We start from the raw sequence: 20084 nt of genomic DNA, 5'->3' as shown, positions 1-20084 counted from the left end.
TGCTGTATGTTTGGAATTTGCGTGTCTCTCTCTCTCCGTGGTCGCGTGGATTTAATTTCCGGGTCCTCCGGGTTTTTCCCTCCACCGAATCAAGCGTTTAGAGTCTTTGGCTGCTACACGTTTCCACGTGATAAGCCACTTTGTCGAGCTATAATTTGTGGTAGCCAGGTCGCTTCTGAAATTGAGCTACATAACTCAGTGGGCCTTACCTGTTAAAATTACATTGTTTAGTAGTTCAGAGCATCACGTGTGCAGCCAGTAGTGATAGTTGTTCAGATAGACTGGCCTTGTCATGAGAATGTGGAGTTGGTAATGTGTTTGTGTTTGCGCCATGCGTTTCTTTGCAGGATTGTCGGCCTTCAAACAGGACAATGAGGTGGAAGGCAGGTGGGTGTCGCATCATCATCATCACCGTCACTATAATCGTCACCATCGTCATCATCACTTTCATCATTGTCACTATCATCATCACTATCATCGTCATCACCACTCTCATCATCACTTCCATCACAATAATCATCATCGTCATCAGCATCACGATTCACCGTCACTATCAACATGATCATCACCACCATCGGTTACAAACTGGATAACGATGGTGGTGATCTTATTGATGCTTCTTCTGATGTATGCGATGTTTATCCTGATAGTGGTGCTGCTGTTGCTGCTATTGCTACCGCTACGACTGTTACTGCTGCTGTTACTGCTGCTACTGCTGCTACAGGTTCAGTGTGCGCACGTACAATCTGTACCTGTGCCCTGCTGCGGTTCTGGGCTCCGGTTCGAGCATCACCTGGGAACTCCCGGCCCTTATCTTCCTGCGCAGACACGGCTTGGATATCGCCCAGGTACACTTCGCCACAACCACCACAACCACCTCTCACTCTACCAGCCACAACCACCACAACCACCACTCTACTAGCCACAAGCACCACAACCACCACTCTACTAGCCACAACCACCTCTCACTCTACTAGCCACAACCACCACAACCACCACTCACTCTACTAACCACAACCACCACAACCACCACTCTACTAGCCACAGCCACCACAACCACCGCTCACTCTACCAGCCACAACCACCACAACCACCACTCTACTAGCCACAACCACCACAACCACCACTCACTCTACACCAGCCGCAACCACCACTCACTCTACACTAGCCACAACCACCACTCACTCTACACTAGCCACAACCACCACTCACTCTACACAACCACCACCACTCTACACCAGCCACAACCACCACTCACTCTACACCAGCCACCACCACCACTCTACACCAGCCACCACCACCACTCTACACCAGCCACAATCACCACTCACTCTACACCAGCCACAACCACCACTCACTCTACACCAGCCACCACCACCACTCACTCTACACCAGCCACCACCACCACTCTACACCAGCCACAACCACCACCACTCTACACCAGCCACAACCACCACCACCACTCTACACCAGCCACAACCACCACCACTCTACACCAGCCACAACCACCAATCACTCTACACCAGCCACCTCCACTCACTCTACACCAGCCACAAGCACCCCCACTCACTCTACACCAGCCACAACCACCACTCACTCTACACCAGCCACAACCACCACTCACTCTACACCAGACACAACCACCACTCTACACCAGCCACCACCACCACTCACTCTACACCAACCACAACCACCACCACTCTACACCAGCCACAACCACCACTCACTCTACACCAGCCACCACCACCACTCTACACTAGCCATAACCACCACCACTCTACACCAGCCACAACCACCAATCACTCTACACCAGCCACAACCACCACCACTGACTCTACACCAGCCACAACCACCACTCACTCTACACCAGCCACGACCACCCCCACTCACTCTACACCAGCCACAACCACCACTCACTCTACACCAGCCACAACCACCACTCACTCTACACCAGCCACAACCACCACTCACTCTACACCAGACACAACCACCACTCTACACCAGCCACCACCACCACTCACTCTACACCAACCACAACCACCACCACTCTACACCAGCCACAACCACCACTCACTCTACACCAGCCACCACCACCACTCTACACTAGCCACAACCACCACTCACTCTACACCAGCCACAACCACCACTCACTCTACACCAGCCACAACCACCACTCACTCTACACCAGACACAACCACCACTCTACACCAGCCACCACCACCACTCACTCTACACCAACCACAACCACCACCACTCTACACCAGCCACAACCACCACTCACTCTACACCAGCCACCACCACCACTCTACACTAGCCATAACCACCACCACTCTACACCAGCCACAACCACCAATCACTCTACACCAGCCACAACCACCACCACTGACTCTACACCAGCCACAACCACCACTCACTCTACACCAGCCACGACCACCCCCACTCACTCTACACCAGCCACAACCACCACTCACTCTACACCAGCCGCAACCACCACTCACTCTACACTAGCCACAACCACCACTCACTCTACACTAGCCACAACCACCACTCACTCTACACAACCACCACCACTCTACACCAGCCACAACCACCACTCACTCTACACCAGCCACCACCACCACTCTACACCAGCCACCACCACCACTCTACACCAGCCACAACCACCACTCACTCTACACCAGCCACCACCACCACTCACTCTACACCAGCCACCACCACCACTCTACACCAGCCACAACCACCACCACTCTACACCAGCCACAACCACCACTCACTCTACACCAGCCACAACCACCACTCACTCTACACCAGCCATAACCACCACCACTCTACACCAGCCACAACCACCACCACTCTACACCAGCCACAACCACCACCACTCTACACCAGCCACAACCACCAATCACTCTACACCAGCCACAAGCACCCCCACTCACTCTACACCAGCCACAACCACCACTCACTCTACACCAGCCACAACCACCACTCACTCTACACCAGACACAACCACCACTCTACACCAGCCACCACCACCACTCACTCTACACCAACCACAACCACCACCACTCTACACCAGCCACAACCACCACTCACTCTACACCAGCCACCACCACCACTCTACACTAGCCATAACCACCACCACTCTACACCAGCCACAACCACCAATCACTCTACACCAGCCACAACCACCACCACTGACTCTACACCAGCCACAACCACCACTCACTCTACACCAGCCACGACCACCCCCACTCACTCTACACCAGCCACAACCACCACTCACTCTACACCAGCCACAACCACCACTCACTCTACACCAGACACAACCACCACTCTACACCAGCCACAACCACCACTCACTCTACACCAGCCACAACCACCACCCACTCTACACCAGCCACAACCACCACCACTCTACACCAGCCACAACCACCACTCACTCTACACCAGCCACAACCACCACTCACTCTACACCCGCCACAACCACCACTCACTCTGCACCAGCCACAACCACCACTCACTTTACACCAGCCACAACCACCACCACTCTACACCAACCACAACCACCACCACTCTACACCAGCCACAACCACCACCACTCTACACCAGCCACAACCACCACTCACTCACTCTACATATATATGGTGAGCGAGTGATGAGCGTGTGTGGTGAGCGTTAGTGGTGAGAATGAGTGGTGAGCGTGTGTGGTGAGTGTGTGTGGTGAACATGTGTGGTGAGCATGTGTGGTGAGTGTGTGTGATGAGCGTGTGTGGTGAAAATGAGTGGTGAGCTTGTGTGATGAGAGTGTGTGGTGAGCGTTAGTGGTGAAAATGAGTGGTGAGCGTGTGTGATGAGAATGAGTGGTGAGCGTGTGTGGTGAGAATGAGTGGTGAGCGTGTGTGGTGAGAGTGTGTGGTGAGAATGAGTGATGAGCATGTGTGGTGAGCGTGTGTGGTGAGCGTGTGTGGTGAAAATGAGTGGTGAGCACGTGTGGTGAGCAGGTGGTGAGGAAGGGAGTCCCGTATCTCAACTGGGAGCAGGAGAAGTCTCTGGCTCGGGAAGTGGAGTCCAACCCCACAGCACTACTCTCGTGGGTGTGGACACCCCACTATCATCACCATCAACACCATCAACATCAACACCATCATCACCATCACCACCATCATCACCATCAACACCATCATCATCATCACCATCATCAACACCATCAACACCATCATCATCACCATCATCATCATCACCATCAACACCATCATCAACACCATCATCAACACCATCATCACCATCAACACCATCATCACCATCATCACCATCAACAATCATCACCAACACCATCATCAACATCATCATCAACACCATCATCAGCATCAACACCTATCAACACCATCATCACCATCAACACCCATCAACACCCATCAACAGCATCATCAACACCATCAACACCATCATCAACATCATCACCATCAACACCACCAACACCATCATCATCACCATCATCATCAACACCATCAACATCATCAACATTACCAACATCTTGATTTAAAGCTTTCGTGACTGCAGTAATTCATATTCTTGGTTCTTTCGGTAAAGTCACGTTGAAGGGAAACAATAAAATAATAAAATATATATAACAATAAAATTCTCACGACGTTTCGACTGTAACACAAACAGTCATCATCAGGTGTAAAAACCAACGGCAAGAACATTTGAAAGAAGTGGTGGTTCGCATTTATTTATTTTTAACCGTTAGCGCCACGGATAGCGATTTGACAGTTTGTTTAGATCAGGGGTCACCAAACTTTTTTCACAGCGGGCTGGATAACTGATAGAATGACGATTGCGGGCCGCATAATTATCCCGTTCAATACTTGGGGGCGGGAAAGATGCGTGTTTGTGTGTGTTGCCACGGAAACCATGGCAACGTGTTGCCATGATGTTGCCATGGAAACCATGGTAACGTCAGAGCGTAGGCGGAGCTACCACGAGCCGGGGAAGGACTTGGGATGGCGCGAAATAAGCAAACATTACAATAAACACGAACATCTAGATACAATAATTTAAAATAGTAAATTTAAGGCACATAGCAGTAAGGAGGTCTCCGCACGCGTGAAGATCTCCCAGTATTCTAAACATAATATTTAAATTGTATCACAACGTCTCGTGTTCCATACGTTTTATCAACCAAATTCAAGTACCGTCGGCGGGCCTGATGGACTGACGTCGCGGGCCGGATTCGGCCCGCGGGCCGTAGTTTGGTGACCCCTGGTTTAGAAGGACTAGTCCATCTATATTCTTAGTTTTTTCGGTAAAGTCACGTTGAAGAGAAACAACAAAATAACAAAATATATATAAAACAATAAAAAATTCTCACGACGTTTCGACCATAACTCAAACGGTCGTCTTCAGGTGTGTTGGTTCGCATAAATTATGCGAACCAACACATGCGAACCAACACACCTGAAGACGACCGTTTGAGTTATGGTCGAAACGTCGTGATAATTTTTTATTGTTTTATATATATTTTGTTATTTTGTTGTTTCTCTTCAACGTGACTTTACCGAAAAAACTAAGAATATGAATTACTGCAGTTACGAAAGCTTTAAATCAAAATTTAGTCATCTATGTTCGGAAAAGAGGAGGGGGGAGACGAAAAATTAATGTATGCTGTCTGAAAGCCACCGTAAGCGTGAACAATCAATTAAGACCTGAAATGGTTTATCAAATCCTTCCAATGATTGCTAAGCCAGAATCCATCTTCTCGGTTGAAATTGTCTCTGTGCTTGTAAATGTGGATAGCCTCATGAACGAATCTCTCATGGTAGCCAGATGGCTTACAAAGAACCTCTGTCTTGGAGAAGTCAATGTCATGTGAGCCTACTGAATTATAACAGTGATCTGCCACGGCCGAGGTGTTGGTCCTACCGTGTTTAAGGTCTGCTTTGTGTTCACGAATGCGGTCCGAGACATGTTGTTTGGTTTCTCCAATGTAATTACTACCACAGAGGCAACTTAGTTTGTAGACACCAGGGTACTGTATGTCCGGAATCACATCTTTTACAGACGGAACCAGATCACGGATTTTATGTAATGTGTTGAAACGGACCTGGATCTTGTGTTTATTCAAGATTTTGGAGATATTTTTGTGATCCCCGCAATGTAGGGTAAAGTGAAGGTTTTGAAAGGCTCCTCAAGAGGGTCCTTCTTCATGGTTTGAGTGATAGCTTTGCGGATTGTATAGTCGGAGTAACCATTAGCCTTAAGAGCTTGGCGTACGTGCTTGAGTTCACTGCCTATGTGTTCCTGGTCGGATATGCATTGGGCTCTATGGTGCAGAGTCTTGATGAGAGAATTCTTCTGTGATGGATGGCGGTGGGAATCCGGTTTCAGATAAGCATCCGTATGGGTAGCTTTCAATGAGCCACTGTCTACAGGAAAGCTACCCATACAGATGCTTATCTGAAACCGGATTCCCACCACCATCCATCACAGAAGGATGTTCTTACCGTTGGTTTTCACACCTGGTGATGACTGCTTGTGTTGCAGTCAAAACGTCGTGAGAAGTTTATTGTTATATATATTTTATTATTTTATTGTTTCCCTTCAACGTGACTTTACCGAAAGAACCAAGAATATGAATAATATCAACATCATCACCATCAACACCCATCAACACCATCATCACCATCAACACCATCAACACCAACACCATCATCAACATCATCAACATCACCATCAACACCATCACCACCATCATCACTATCATCACCATCATCACTATCATCACCATCATGATCACCACCTTCACAATCATCAACATCATGATCATCACCATCAACACCATTATCACCATCATCGCCACTGTCATCACCACCACCATCATCATTATTACAGCGCTTCTCTCGCGACCCCCCTGTAGGGGCAAGTGCTGTTAGCGAGTAGCATCTATGACGGCCGGCACGGTACGCGAGGGGGTGGGTGGCCAACACCACGCCCGGCCGCCTTTGTCTCCCCAGTGACGATGTTTACACATCGCACCGGGTACTCATTTGAGGCTGAGCCGACCTAGGGGAGGCCCAGGACCTGTTCAGATAATTGTCACGGGTGTTGGGAATCGAACTTGGGTCACCAGGTTCGTAGCGCAGCACGCCAACCGCTACACTGCCACTCCCCACCACCATTACCACCGCTATCAACACCATCACCAACATAACCATCGTCATCATTGCGACAGTGCTACTCTCGTGAGCATGGAGGCAGCATCACCACTGCCACTCTCATCGCCATCATCACTCTCACCGGCAATGCCATCAGTATAAACACCAGCCCCACCATCAGCACCGTCATCAACATCATCATCACCAGCACCACCATCAGCACCGCCATCATCACCAGGACCACCATCAGCACCGTCATCAACATCATCATCACCAGCACCACCATCAGCACCGTCATCAACATCATCATCACCAGCCCCACCATCAGCACCGTCATCAACATCATCATCACCAGCATCACCATCACCAGCATCACCATCAGCACCGTCATCAACATCATCATCACCAGCACCACCATCAGCACCGTCATCAACATCATCATCACCAGCACCACCATCAGCACCGTCATCAACATCATCATCACCAGCCCCACCATCATCACCGTCATCAACATCATCACCAGCACCACCGTCAGCACCGTCATCAACATCATCATCACCAGCCCTACCATCAGCACCGTCATCAACATCACCAGCCCCACCATCAGCACCGTCATCAACATTATCTTCACCAGCACCACCATCTTCACAATGGATATTAATATTGATGATGCGACGTTGGTGATGATGATCATGATAGTGATGATGTAGATAGTGATCACGATCATGTTGTGACGCAGGCTGGAGTGGGGCGAGGAGGTGTGGAATGCCGTCACCTCGTGGCTGTCAGAAGCCAAACCCGGAGACTCCACTGTGCTCACTGAGACCGGGGTCCTGCCACCCGGTACTAACACCCACCCCACTAACACCCACCTCACTAACACCTACCTCACTAACACCCACCCCACTAACACCCACCCCATCTAACACCCACCTCACTAACACCCACCCCACTAACACCCACCCCACTAACACCCACCCTACTAACACCCACCCCACTAACACCTACCTCACTAACACCCACCCTACTAACACCCACCCCACTAACACCCACCCCATCTAACACCCACCTCACTAACACCCACCCCACTAACACCCACCCCACTAACACCCACCCTACTAACACCCACCCCACTAACACCCACCCCACTAACACCCACCCTACTAACACCCACCCCATCTAACACCCACCTCACTAACACCCACCCCACTTACACCCACCCCACTAACACCCACCCTACTAACACCCACCCCACTAACACCCACCCCACTAACACCCACCCTACTAACACCCACCCCACTAACACCCACCCTACTAACACCCACCCCACTAACACCCACCTCACTAACACCCACCCCACTAACACCCACCCCACTAACACCCACCCCATCTAACACCCACCTCACTAACACCCACCCCACTAACACCCACCCCACTAACACCCACCCCACTAACACCCACCCCACTAACACCCACCCCACTAACACCCACCTCACTAAAACCTACCTCACTAACACCCACCTCACTAACACCCACCCCACTAACACCCACCCCACTAACACCCACCCCACTAACACCCACCCCACTAACACCCACCCCACTAACACCCACCTCACTAACACCTACCTCACTAACACCCACCTCACTAACACCCACCCCACTAACACCCACCCCACTAACACCCACCCCACTAACACCCACCTCACTAACACCCACCCCACTAACACCCACCCCACTAACGCCCACCCCACTAACACCCACCCCACTAACACCCACCTCACTAACACCCACCTGACTAACACCCACCTCACTAACACCCACCCCACTAACGTGCACCCCACTAACACCCACCGCACTAACGCCCACCTCACTAACACCCACCTCACTAACACCCACCTCACTAACACCCACCTCACTAACACCCACCCCACTAACGCCCACCCCACTAACACCCACCTCACTAACACTCACCTCACTAACACCCACCTCACTAACACCCACCCCACTAACGCCCACCCCACTAACACCCACCTCACTAACACCCACCCCACTAACACCCACCCCACTAACACCCACCCCATTAACACCCACCCCACTAACACCCACCCCACTAACACCCACCTCACTAACACCTACCTCACTAACACCCGCCTCACTAACACCCACCCCACTAACACCCACCCCACTAACACCCACCCCACTAACACCCACCCCACTAACACCCACCTCACTAACGCCCACCCCACTAACACCCACCTCACTAACACCCACCCCACTAACACCCACCTCACTAACGCCCACCCCACTAACGCCCACCCCACTAACACCCACCCCACTAACACCCACCCCACTAACACCCACCCCACTAACACCCACCCCACTAACACCCACCTCACTAACACCCACCCCACTAACACCCACCTCACTAACACCCACCTCACTAACACCCACCCCACTAACACCCACCCCACTAACACCCACCTCACTAACACCCACCTCACTAACACCCACCTCACTAACACCCACCCCACTAACACCCACCCCACTAACACCCACCTCACTAACACCCACCTCACTAACACCCACCCCACTAACACCCACCTCACTAACACCCACCCCACTAACACCCACCCCACTAACACCCACCCCACTAACACCCACCTCACTAACACCCACCTCACTAACACCCACCCCACTAACACCCACCTCACTAACACCCACCTCACTAACACCCACCTCGCTAACACCCACCTCGCTAACACCCACCCCACTAACACTCACCTCACTAACACCCACCCCACTAACACCCACCTCATGAACACCCACCTCACTAACACCCACCTCACTAACACCCACCCCACTAACACCCACCTCACTGACACCCACCTCACTAACACCCACCTCACTAACACCCACCCCACTAACGTGCACCCCACTAACACCCACCTCACTAACACCCACCCCACTAACACCCACCTCACTAACACCCACCTCACTAACACCCACCTCACTAACACCCACCCCACTAACGCCCACCCCACTAACGCCCACCCCACTAACACCCACCCCACTAACATCCACCTCACTAACACCCACCTGACTAACACCCACCTCACTAACACCCACCCCACTAACGTGCACCCCACTAACACCCACCGCACTAACGCCCACCTCACTAACACCCACCTCACTAACACCCACCTCACTAACACCCACCCCACTAACGCCCACCCCACTAACACCCACCTCACTAACACTCACCTCACTAACACCCACCTCACTAACACCCACCTCACTAACACCCACCCCACTAACGCCCACCCCACTAACACCCACCTCACTAACACCCACCTCACTAACACCGACCTCACTAACACCCACCTCACTAACACCCAGAGCTAACTCGACCACTAATTTTTTCTCACTGGGTTCTAACAACTGTGTTCTCACTCTTAACTTCTGTAGCGCTATGATACATGCGGGTGATAATGTTGATTCTAATGTTGATTGCGATATTAATGTTAACGGCTATATTAATGTTGATGGCGATGTTGATGCCGATATTGATGGTGGTAATGTTGGCGATGATGTTTATGACGGTGACGATGTTGACAACGATGTTGGTGATGTTGACGGTGACGTTGATGGTGATGTTGATGGCGATATTGATGGCGGTAATGTTGTCGATGATGTTTATGACGGTGACGATGTTGACAACGATGTTGGTGATGTTGACGGTGACGTTGCAGGCCCCTCAACTCGCCTCCTGCACTGGGTTCTCCGTTCCACGTTCCCCTCCATCTGGACCTCGGAGAAAGATGGCCAGGTGACCCCTGACCCCCCCCCCCAACTGACTCCTCGACCTGACCCCACCCCCCACTGACCTCTCCCCCACTGGCCCCTCCTCCCCTGAACCTCCCCTCCCCCCCCACCAACGTCTCCCCCCATGACTCTGATAGAGCCAGAGGGGACACGGCCATCAAAGTAAAAACTATTTTGTACTTTACCGGGTCAGGGCCCCCACTGAGCTACGTAGCTCTTTTTTTTCAGAAGGGACCTGGCCATCAAAAATGATAGCGCAACCAAGTGGCTTGTCATCACGTGGACATTTATAGCAGCCCAAATAGTCTATAACACGTGCTAAGTCTAAATGTGGAGGTGAAAAACCGCAGGACCCGGAGAACAATCTGTGCGACCACGGGGAGAGAGAGAGAGACACCGCATACTCCAAATATACAGCAGCAGCAGGCGTCAGGGTCGGGATCGAACCCACGACCTCCTGTGTACCAGGCGAGATAGTTAACATCTCATAGCCACTGTGATGATGATGAGAGAGAGACACGCAAACTCCACATATACAGCAGCAGCAGGCGTCAGGGTCAGGTGATAACCCACGACCTCCTGTGTACCAGGCGAGGTAGTTAACATCTCCTAGCCACCGTGATGATCATGGGAGAGAGAGACGCCAACACCAAATATACAGCAGGGGTCAGGGTCGGGATCGAACCCACGACCTCCTGCACACCAGGCGAGGGAGTTAACATCTCATAGCCACCATCGCGCGCCCCATTATGTGCCTGCACGCCGGCACCGTGTCGGGTGGCTTTAAGCAGGCTCTGGCGGGCCGCTCTGCTTAATGCTGCAGTGGCGTGCGCATTGAACCACCACGATGATCGTGCTCCCACCCCGTGCCGCCGCCCACTTCGCTAGGAGTAATTCCATCGTTGACCGGCGTCACAAAAACTAAATGTTTTTTTAACACATTTTAGTATTAGTTTGTTGCCGTTGACCCAGCACCTCCGATTCGCGCGGTTGCGGAATAAGTTCTACATCCAACTTTGTACAAATTTGAATAGTGACTGCGCAAATTAAAAAAAACTACTCGTTTGTTATCACACGCATCAACAGCATCACCACCCCCCCCCCCCCAGTGCAAACAAAACCTGGCAGGACTCTGCTGAACATGGAGTCTTGAGACTCGGTGAGGGTCTGCTGGATGAATGAGCAGAATCATTGCCATAATGTGACACGCACTCAAACCTCCCTCCCTGCTTCCCTCTCAGCTGCTGCTCATGAGGGTCACTCCATCGGGCCGCGAGCAGCAGGAAGCCTCCACGCCCGGTGACCTTTGCCCCCTCGGCCTGATGCGAAGCATGCTGGGAGTCACCTCTGTGATTCGCTACCTGGTGGAGGCACAGAAGGTTTGGAGAGGGGCTGGGGGGGGATGGGCACCCTGGCTCTGGGTCTCTGTCTCTCTCTGAGGGGTTCTTGATGGCCGTGTTACAGACAATGAGCCAGAACCATTGAGATCCTAGGTCTGGTTCCCACAGAGCCAGTTTGATTCCCGCTCACGGCCAACATGGCTGACGGCGAATATCTGAACCAGGTGCTGGGCATCACCACTTGGTCCGCTCAGCTTTAAATGAGCACTGGGTGTGGCGTGTCGGTCAGAATCGGAATCTTTATTTTCCCTGGAGAAACGCGATGCGCTTACGAAGCTATTTTTCACGGACGTCCGGTAGGGGTGGATCAGAAAATTACATCGGCAAACAATACAACAAAGCGATTGGAGTGCAAAGTGCAGGAAAGGTGTTTAGAACATTAGTGGCACAAGGGAGACAAAGGTGGCCGGGCGAGAGTGGTGTGCCTTCACTGGTGTTACTTGCCCACATGCCTAGGAATCATAATGAATAGTTAATAATAAAAGTCATTATTTATCCAGAGAGCCACACTGAGTGTGAGTAATACGACTCTTTTTCTTCAGGAGGTTTCCTTGCTGCGACTTTGTTTCTTAGTTGCAAGATCCTTTGCAGCCAGTTAATGATGAGTCGCGTTGATTATGCACGTTGGGAGGAAACCGGAGCGCTCTCAGAAAACCCACTCCTTGCGCGAGAGAGCAACGCTCGATCCCCGTGCAGACGGACACACAGATGGCGATTAGTCCACTCATTTGTGCCCTCTTCTCCTGGCGAGCCGGGGTATGGCGGGTCCTCGACGCCCACGGGGGAAGGCAGCTTCATGACGTCTGTGTGATCCACCAACCCTAGCACTTGCCCCGACTGCCCTATGTGCGCTACATGGGGGGACACACACCTTTGTCTGTATGTGTGTGTATTTGCGTGTGTGCGTGTATGTGTGTGTATTTGCGTGTGTGTGTGTGTGTGGAGTGATAGTGTAGCGGTTAGCGCTACGCTGCGCTACAAACCGGAAGACCCAAGTTCGATTCCCGCTCACGGGCAACACCAGTGGCGATTATTTGAACCGGTCCTGGGCCTCCCCTAGGTCGACTCAGCCTCAAATTAGTACCTGGTGCGGTGTGTAAACATCGCCACTGGGGAGACAAAGGCGGCCGGGCGTGGTGTTGGCCACCCACCCCCTCGTGTGCCGTATCGACCTTCATAGGTGCCCGCGAACAGCACTTGCCCCTACAGTCTGTTAAGGCTGCATGGGGGACATTTGTCTGTGTGTGTGTGTGTATGCAGCCTCTGGTCGGTCACAGCATGTACCTGGATCTCCTTCACGTCTTCCAGAGCTTCATTGCCCCATTGCCAGGTATCCAACCCCACTGCTTTGCAAGCCTTGGTTCGATCCCTGAGACTGGCATGTCAATGTGAGAGACTAGCATGTTAATGTGAGATACTAGCATGTTAATGTGAGATACTAGCACGTTAATGTGAGAGACTAGCACGTTAATGTGAGAGACTAGCATGTAAATGCGAGAGATTAGCATGTTAATGTGAGAGACTAGCATGTTAATGCGAGAGACTAGCATGTTAATGCGAGATATTAGCATGTTAATGTGAGAGACTAGCATGTTAATGGGAGAGACTAGCATGTTAATGTGAGAGACTGGCATGTTAATGGGAGAGACTAGCATGTTAATGTGAGAGACTAGCATAATTTTTACCTGGCAGCCCTTTAATTGGTGGAAAGCCCACCACCGTCGCCGCCCACCACCTACATTAACATAAGCTACCCCACCCATGCTGCTGACATTTGGGCTACGCCCATTTCAAACCTTTATAAACAATTTGCCTTTAGAAGATAACCCCCTTTTCCTGATGACGAACGCTTGTGTTGCGATCGAAACGTCGTCGTTTTTTGTTATTTTTCTTTACGTGACTTTACCGATAGAGCCTAAGAATATCCCAGGGGTTCATAATGGTCATGTCAGATGCACTGGGGTCCTGGGTTCAAGTCCTGTGTCTGGCTGTGGTCTCTCACAGGGGGTTCACGATGGCCGTGTCAGAGACCCTGAGCTCCTGGGTTGGAGCCCTGTGTGTGGGAGTCTCAGGGGGGTGGAGGTTCACGAAGGCCGTGTCAGAGACCCTGAGATCCTGGGTTGGAGCCCTGTGTGTGGGAGTCTCGGGGGGGTGGAGGTTCACGATGGCCGTGTCAGAGACCCTGAGCTCCTGTGTTGAAGCCCTGTGTGTGGGAGTCTCGGGGGGGTGGAGGTTCACGATGGCCGTGTCAGAGACCCTGAGATCCTGGGTTGGAGCCCTGTGTGTGGGAGTCTCGTGGGCGAGGTTCACGATGGCCATGTCAGAGACCCTGAGCTCCTGTGTTGGAGCCCTGTGTGTGGGAGTCTCGGGGGGAGGGAAGTTCACGATGGCCATGTCAGATTCCCTGAGATCCTGTGTTGGAGCCCTGTGTGTGGGAGTCTCGGGGGCGAGGTTCGCGATGGCCGTGTCAGAGACCCTGAGCTCCTGGGTTGGAGCCCTGTGTGTGGGAGACTGGGGGTGGAGGTTCACGATGGCCGTGTCAGAGACCCTGAGCTCCTGGGTTGGAGCCCTGTGTGTGGGAGTCTCGGGGGCGAGGTTCACGATGGCCGTGTCGTCGTTGTCGCCGCAGAGCCCTACGGGAATTTCAAGCGATCGCTGAGCGAGCTCTTCCCCTCCGTGTACGACACCAAACACATGGCCCTGGCGTCCGAGAAGGTGAGGGGGTGGGGCAGGAGAGGGGGGGGGGTGTAGGGGGGTGTAGGGGGGTGTAAGGGGGTGTAGGGGGTTGTAGGAGTAGAGTCGGTTTTAGAGCTGCGTTTGGAGTAGGGGGGCTAGTGTGTCGGTGTTATTGCCAGCATTACCGTGTGTCACTGTGTGTTGCTACGTGTGTCACTGTGTGTTGCTACGTGTGGCGAGCGGTTAAGACACGTGCACGTTGAACTTCTTTCACACCGTACGTAGCCGACCGTGCCAATCAGACGTGCGGTAGGGTGGTGGTTAGCGCGTTGCGCTACGAACCCGGCGACCCGAGTTCGAATCCCGTGCACGGCCAACACGAGTGACGATTATCTGAAACGGTCCTGGGCCCCCGCTAGATCGACTCGGCCTCAAATGATTATCTGGTGCGGTGTGTAAACATCGCCACCAGGGAGACAAAGGCGGCCGGGCATAGTTCTGGCCACCCACCCCCTCGTGTGTCCTGTGCCGGCCTTCATCGGTGCTCGCAAAAAGCACCTGCCCCAAAAGTCTGTTCAGGCTACTGTGTGCGAGTGTGTTACTGAGCATGTGTCACTGTGTGTGTGTGTCACTGTGTTGGTGATTGTCACTGTGTATGTGTCGCAGATGCTGCTGAGGAATGATGTGTGTCATATGGACTCACTGGAGAACCTTTACATGGCATTCAAGAGGTGAACCGAGTCAGTCCGCCAATGAATTAATTCAGTCATTCCTAAATTATATCAGACTGTCATTCATGCGTTGATTCATTCTTAATTCGGTTTGCTCCGGTTTTGTCCCACACACATCAACGACTCATTCATTGGGCCGATAACCCCTTCATTATGTAGGGGACTGCAGAGCTTGGGCAATTCTCGGTAGCACTGGCTCCTCACCAGCGAGTAGCTGCTGCTTGCTTGCCATCCCCACAGCTTGTCTGTGGTTGCTCCCCCTCTCTGCCTCCAAGCGGGGTCACGAGTTGAATTCGTACATCAAGCAGCTCGGCACGCTCGCCACTCCGCGGCACTGTGCGGGCGCACGTGGCTTCTTCCTCCCCATCCTCGTCTCTCCCGAACCCCCTCTGCTCCCGTTTGTCCATCCCGAACCCATCCATTCCTTTCCCGTCCCTCTCCCTGTTCCCTTCCCTCTCCCTTTTCCCCGTCCCTCTCTCCCCCAATCGCCGTATCCCCCGACCCCGCTGCCCGCCCCGTGGTGGAGCCACCGCCGCCGTCGGTTCATCGGCCGCCCCCTGTGTCTCACGCGAAACATTCTCAACCGGAGCTGGCGCATTGCATTGTGGGTAGAGTAGTTCGTGTGAACGCCCGACGCGGGCAGCTTTCCTGTGTGGCGTTTGGAGTTTGTTCATCCCCTGTTCTGCAGAGTAAGTGCTACAAATTCCCACGTGTTGAAGCCACTTCGTTGAGCTATCATTTGTGGCCAGGTCGCTTGTGAAAAAGAAGCAAATAGCTCAGTGGGCTTTAGCTGATGAAATAAAAAAAATTAAAGTGTAATTTGTATATTTTTAAAGTGATTTGTTTACCTTTCCTTTACATTGCACTCCTACCGTGTTTTTGTATTGTGTTTATTGTCGTTAACGTTCTGACCTGCCCCGATTAAGCTTTATAGCTCATCGTATAAATATTCTGATTGATTTTGAGTGAGTGTGTGGAGTTTTTTTCTCACCTTGTTCTGCTGAGTGAGCGAGGGTGAGTGTGTGAGCGAGTACATCTTTGAGAGTGTGAGCGAGTACATCTTTAAGAGTGTGAGTGAGTACATCTTTAAGAGTGTGAGCGAGTACATCTTTGAGAGTGTGAGCGAGTACATCTTTGAGAGTGTGAGCGAGTACATCTTTGAGAGTGTGAGCGAGTACATCTTTGAGAGTGAGAGAGTGAGCGAGTACATCTTTGAGAGTGAGAGAGTGAGCGAGTACATCTTTGAGAGTGAGAGAGTGAGCGAGTACATCTTTGAGAGTGAGAGAGTGAGCGAGTACATCTTTGAGAGTGTGAGCGAGTACATCTTTGAGAGTGAGAGTGTGAGCGAGTACATCTTTGAGAGTGAGAGTGTGAGCGAGTACATCTTTGAGAGTGAGAGTGTGAGCGAGTACATCTTTGAGAGTGAGAGTGTGAGCGAGTACATCTTTGAGAGTGAGTGTGAGCGAGTACATCTTTGAGAGTGAGTGTGAGCGAGTACATCTTTGAGAGTGTGAGCGAGTACATCTTTGAGAGTGTGAGTGTGAGCGAGTACATCTTTGAGAGCTTGAGAGAGTACATCTTTGAGAGTGTGAGCGAGTACATCTTTGAGAGTGAGAGTGTGAGCGAGTACATCTTTGAGAGTGTGAGCGAGTACATCTTTGAGAGTGAGAGTGTGAGCGAGTACATCTTTGAGAGTGAGAGTGTGAGCGAGTACATCTTTGAGAGTGAGAGTGTGAGCGAGTACATCTTTGAGAGTGCGAGTGTGAGCGAGTCAATCTTTGAGAGTGTGAGCGAGTACATCTTTGAGAGTGAGAGTGTGAGCGAGTACATATTTGAGAGTGTGAGCGAGTACATATTTGAGAGTGAGTGTGAGCGAGTACATCTTTGAGAGTGTGAGCGAGTACATCTTTGAGAGTGTGAGCGAGTACATCTTTGAGAGTGTGAGCGAGTACATCTTTGAGAGTGTGAGCGAGTACATCTTTGAGAGTGTGAGCGAGTACATCTTTGAGAGTGTGAGTGTGAGCGAGTACATCTGTGAGAGTGTGAGTGTGAGCGAGTACATCTGTGAGAGTGTGAGTGTGAGCGAGTACATCTTTGAGAGTGTGAGCGAGTACATCTTTGAGAGTGTGAGCGAGTACATCTTTGAGAGTGTGAGCGAGTACATCTTTGAGAGTGTGAGTGTGAGCGAGTACATCTTTGAGAGTGTGAGCGAGTACATCTTTGAGAGTGTGAGCGAGTACATCTTTGAGAGTGTGAGCGAGTACATCTTTGAGAGTGTGAGCGAGTACATCTTTGAGAGAGTGAGCGAGTACATCTTTGAGAGAGTGAGCGAGTACATCTTTGAGAGTGAGTGTGAGTACATCTGTGGGCGCGCGAGCGAGTACATCTTTGAGAGTGTCAGCGAGTACATCTTTGAGAGTGTGAGCGAGTACATCTTTGAGAGAGTGAGCGAGTACATCTTTGAGAGTGAGTGTGAGTACATCTGTGGGCGCGCGAGCGAGTACATCTTTGAGAGAGTGAGCGAGTACATCTTTGAGAGTGAATGTGAGCGAGTACATCTTTGAGAGTGTGAGCGAGTACATCTTTGAGTGAGAGTGTGAGCGAGTACATCTTTGAGAGTGAGAGTGTGAGCGAGTACATCTTTGAGAGTGTGAGCGAGGGTGACATTTGCCTGTTGCCCCCTTGTTCTGCCGAGTGAGTGAGTCTGTTGCGAGTGAGCGAATGAGCGGGTGAGTTGTGTCTCGCTGGTGTGGACTCGTCACAGGATGATGCCCTGGAAGCTGTACGCTCCTTCCATGGTTCACGCTCCGGGGTTTGAGAAATACAGTGCGTGACTCACTTAGTCACTCACCCACTCACTCGCATAGTCACCCACTCCCTTACATAGTCACTCACTCGTACTCACCCACACTCAGTCAATCACTTTACACTCATGTACTCACTCATTCACTCACCCACCCACTCACATAGTCACCCACTCATAGTCACCCACGCACACTCATATACTCGTGTCGGCATTCACTCACACACTCTTTCACTCACCCACTCACTCGCATAGTCACCCACTCACATAGTCACCCACACACTCATATACTCGTGTCGGCATTCACTCACACACTTTCACTCGCATAGTCACCCACTCCCTTACATAGTCACTCACTCGTACTCACCCACACTCGGTCAATCACTTTACACTCACGTACTCACTCATTCACTCACAGTCACCCACTCACATAGTCACTCACACACTCATATACTCACGTAGCCCTGCACCCAGCTACTCACTCTTTCACTCACCCACTCACTCACATAGTCACACACTCACATACTCACACACACTCACATACTCGTGTCGGCATTCACTCACACACTCTTTCACTAACCCACTCACCCACATAGTCTCTCGCGTACTCGCCCACTCACTCGCTCGCCCACGTAGACATTCACCCTCGCGTACACGCGGAATTGAATTCACTCGCACCGTTAACGCGCTCGACCTCGGGGGAGACGCACAAATGGTTGAGATAATTGCCACTGGTGCTGGCCTCGATGCTAACTAACACTCGCGTGCGTGCGTGCGTGCGCGTTCAACGTGCTCTCGACTCGGAGGCAGCGCCCAGCCAAGTGGCCCGAGCTCTGTGGCCCTGTGTTGGGTGTGACGTTCTTTCCGGCTCCACTCGTGACGAGCGCTGCTCTCTGCTCCACAGGGGACGGAGGGAAGCCGCACGAGGCCGGCTACGACGCCTTCATGACCGGCTCCGGTGAGTCACGGCCGCGTCGCGAGCCGTGGCGAAGGCCTGCTGCCCGAAACGTCGCCCGTTATTTGTGTTTTAAAGGCCAGGCGTGCGCGCGCGCGCCCCCACCGGCGGGGACGTTGTTGATGCATACGTCTCGAGTCTTTGGCTGTGTGTAGACCAGAGTGTTTGTGAGTGTTTGTGAGTGTTTGTGTTTGTGAGTGTTTGTGTTTGATTGTGTGAGTGTTTGTGAGTGTTTGTGAGAGTGTGTGTTTGTGTGTGTTTGTGTGTTTGTTTGTTTGTGAGTGTTTGTGTGAGTGTTTGTGAGTGTTTGTGAGTGTGAGTGTTTGTGTGTGTGTCTGTGAGTGTTTGTGAGTGTTTGTGTGTGAGTGTTTGTGAGTGTTTGTGTCTGAGTGTTTGTGAGTGAGTATTTTGCGAGTGTTTGTGTGTTTGTCTGTGAGTGTTTGTGTGTGAGTCTGTTTGTGAGTGTGAGTGTTTGTGTGTGTCTGTGAGTGTGAGTATTTGTGTTTGTGTGTGTCTGTGAGTGTGAGTGTTTGTGAGTGTTTG

General features: G+C 51.7%; 1 protein-coding gene across 1 annotated transcript in view; it reads left to right on the top strand.

The window, feature by feature from the left end:
• The window catches only part of PNLDC1 (PARN like ribonuclease domain containing exonuclease 1), a 34882-nt gene that overhangs the window by 8372 nt on the left and 6426 nt on the right, over positions 1-20084 (top strand). The window contains exons 4-14 of the mRNA XM_032956193.2: positions 348-387; positions 725-848; positions 4002-4090; positions 7894-7997; positions 10904-10980; positions 12218-12355; positions 13637-13706; positions 15006-15091; positions 15719-15783; positions 18548-18609; positions 19491-19544. Of these exons, the coding sequence (XP_032812084.2) occupies positions 348-387; positions 725-848; positions 4002-4090; positions 7894-7997; positions 10904-10980; positions 12218-12355; positions 13637-13706; positions 15006-15091; positions 15719-15783; positions 18548-18609; positions 19491-19544 (909 nt within the window). The remainder of the gene's footprint in view (positions 1-347; positions 388-724; positions 849-4001; positions 4091-7893; positions 7998-10903; positions 10981-12217; positions 12356-13636; positions 13707-15005; positions 15092-15718; positions 15784-18547; positions 18610-19490; positions 19545-20084) is intronic.

Source organism: Petromyzon marinus, chromosome 17 (genome assembly GCF_048934315.1).
Source record: "Petromyzon marinus isolate PM22_M1 ecotype Great Lakes invasive population chromosome 17, UKy_Petmar_22M1.pri1.0, whole genome shotgun sequence".
NCBI lineage: Eukaryota > Metazoa > Chordata > Hyperoartia > Petromyzontiformes > Petromyzontidae > Petromyzon > Petromyzon marinus.
Note: the sequence above shows the minus strand (reverse complement) of the source record. Positions and strands in the feature narration are given on the sequence as shown.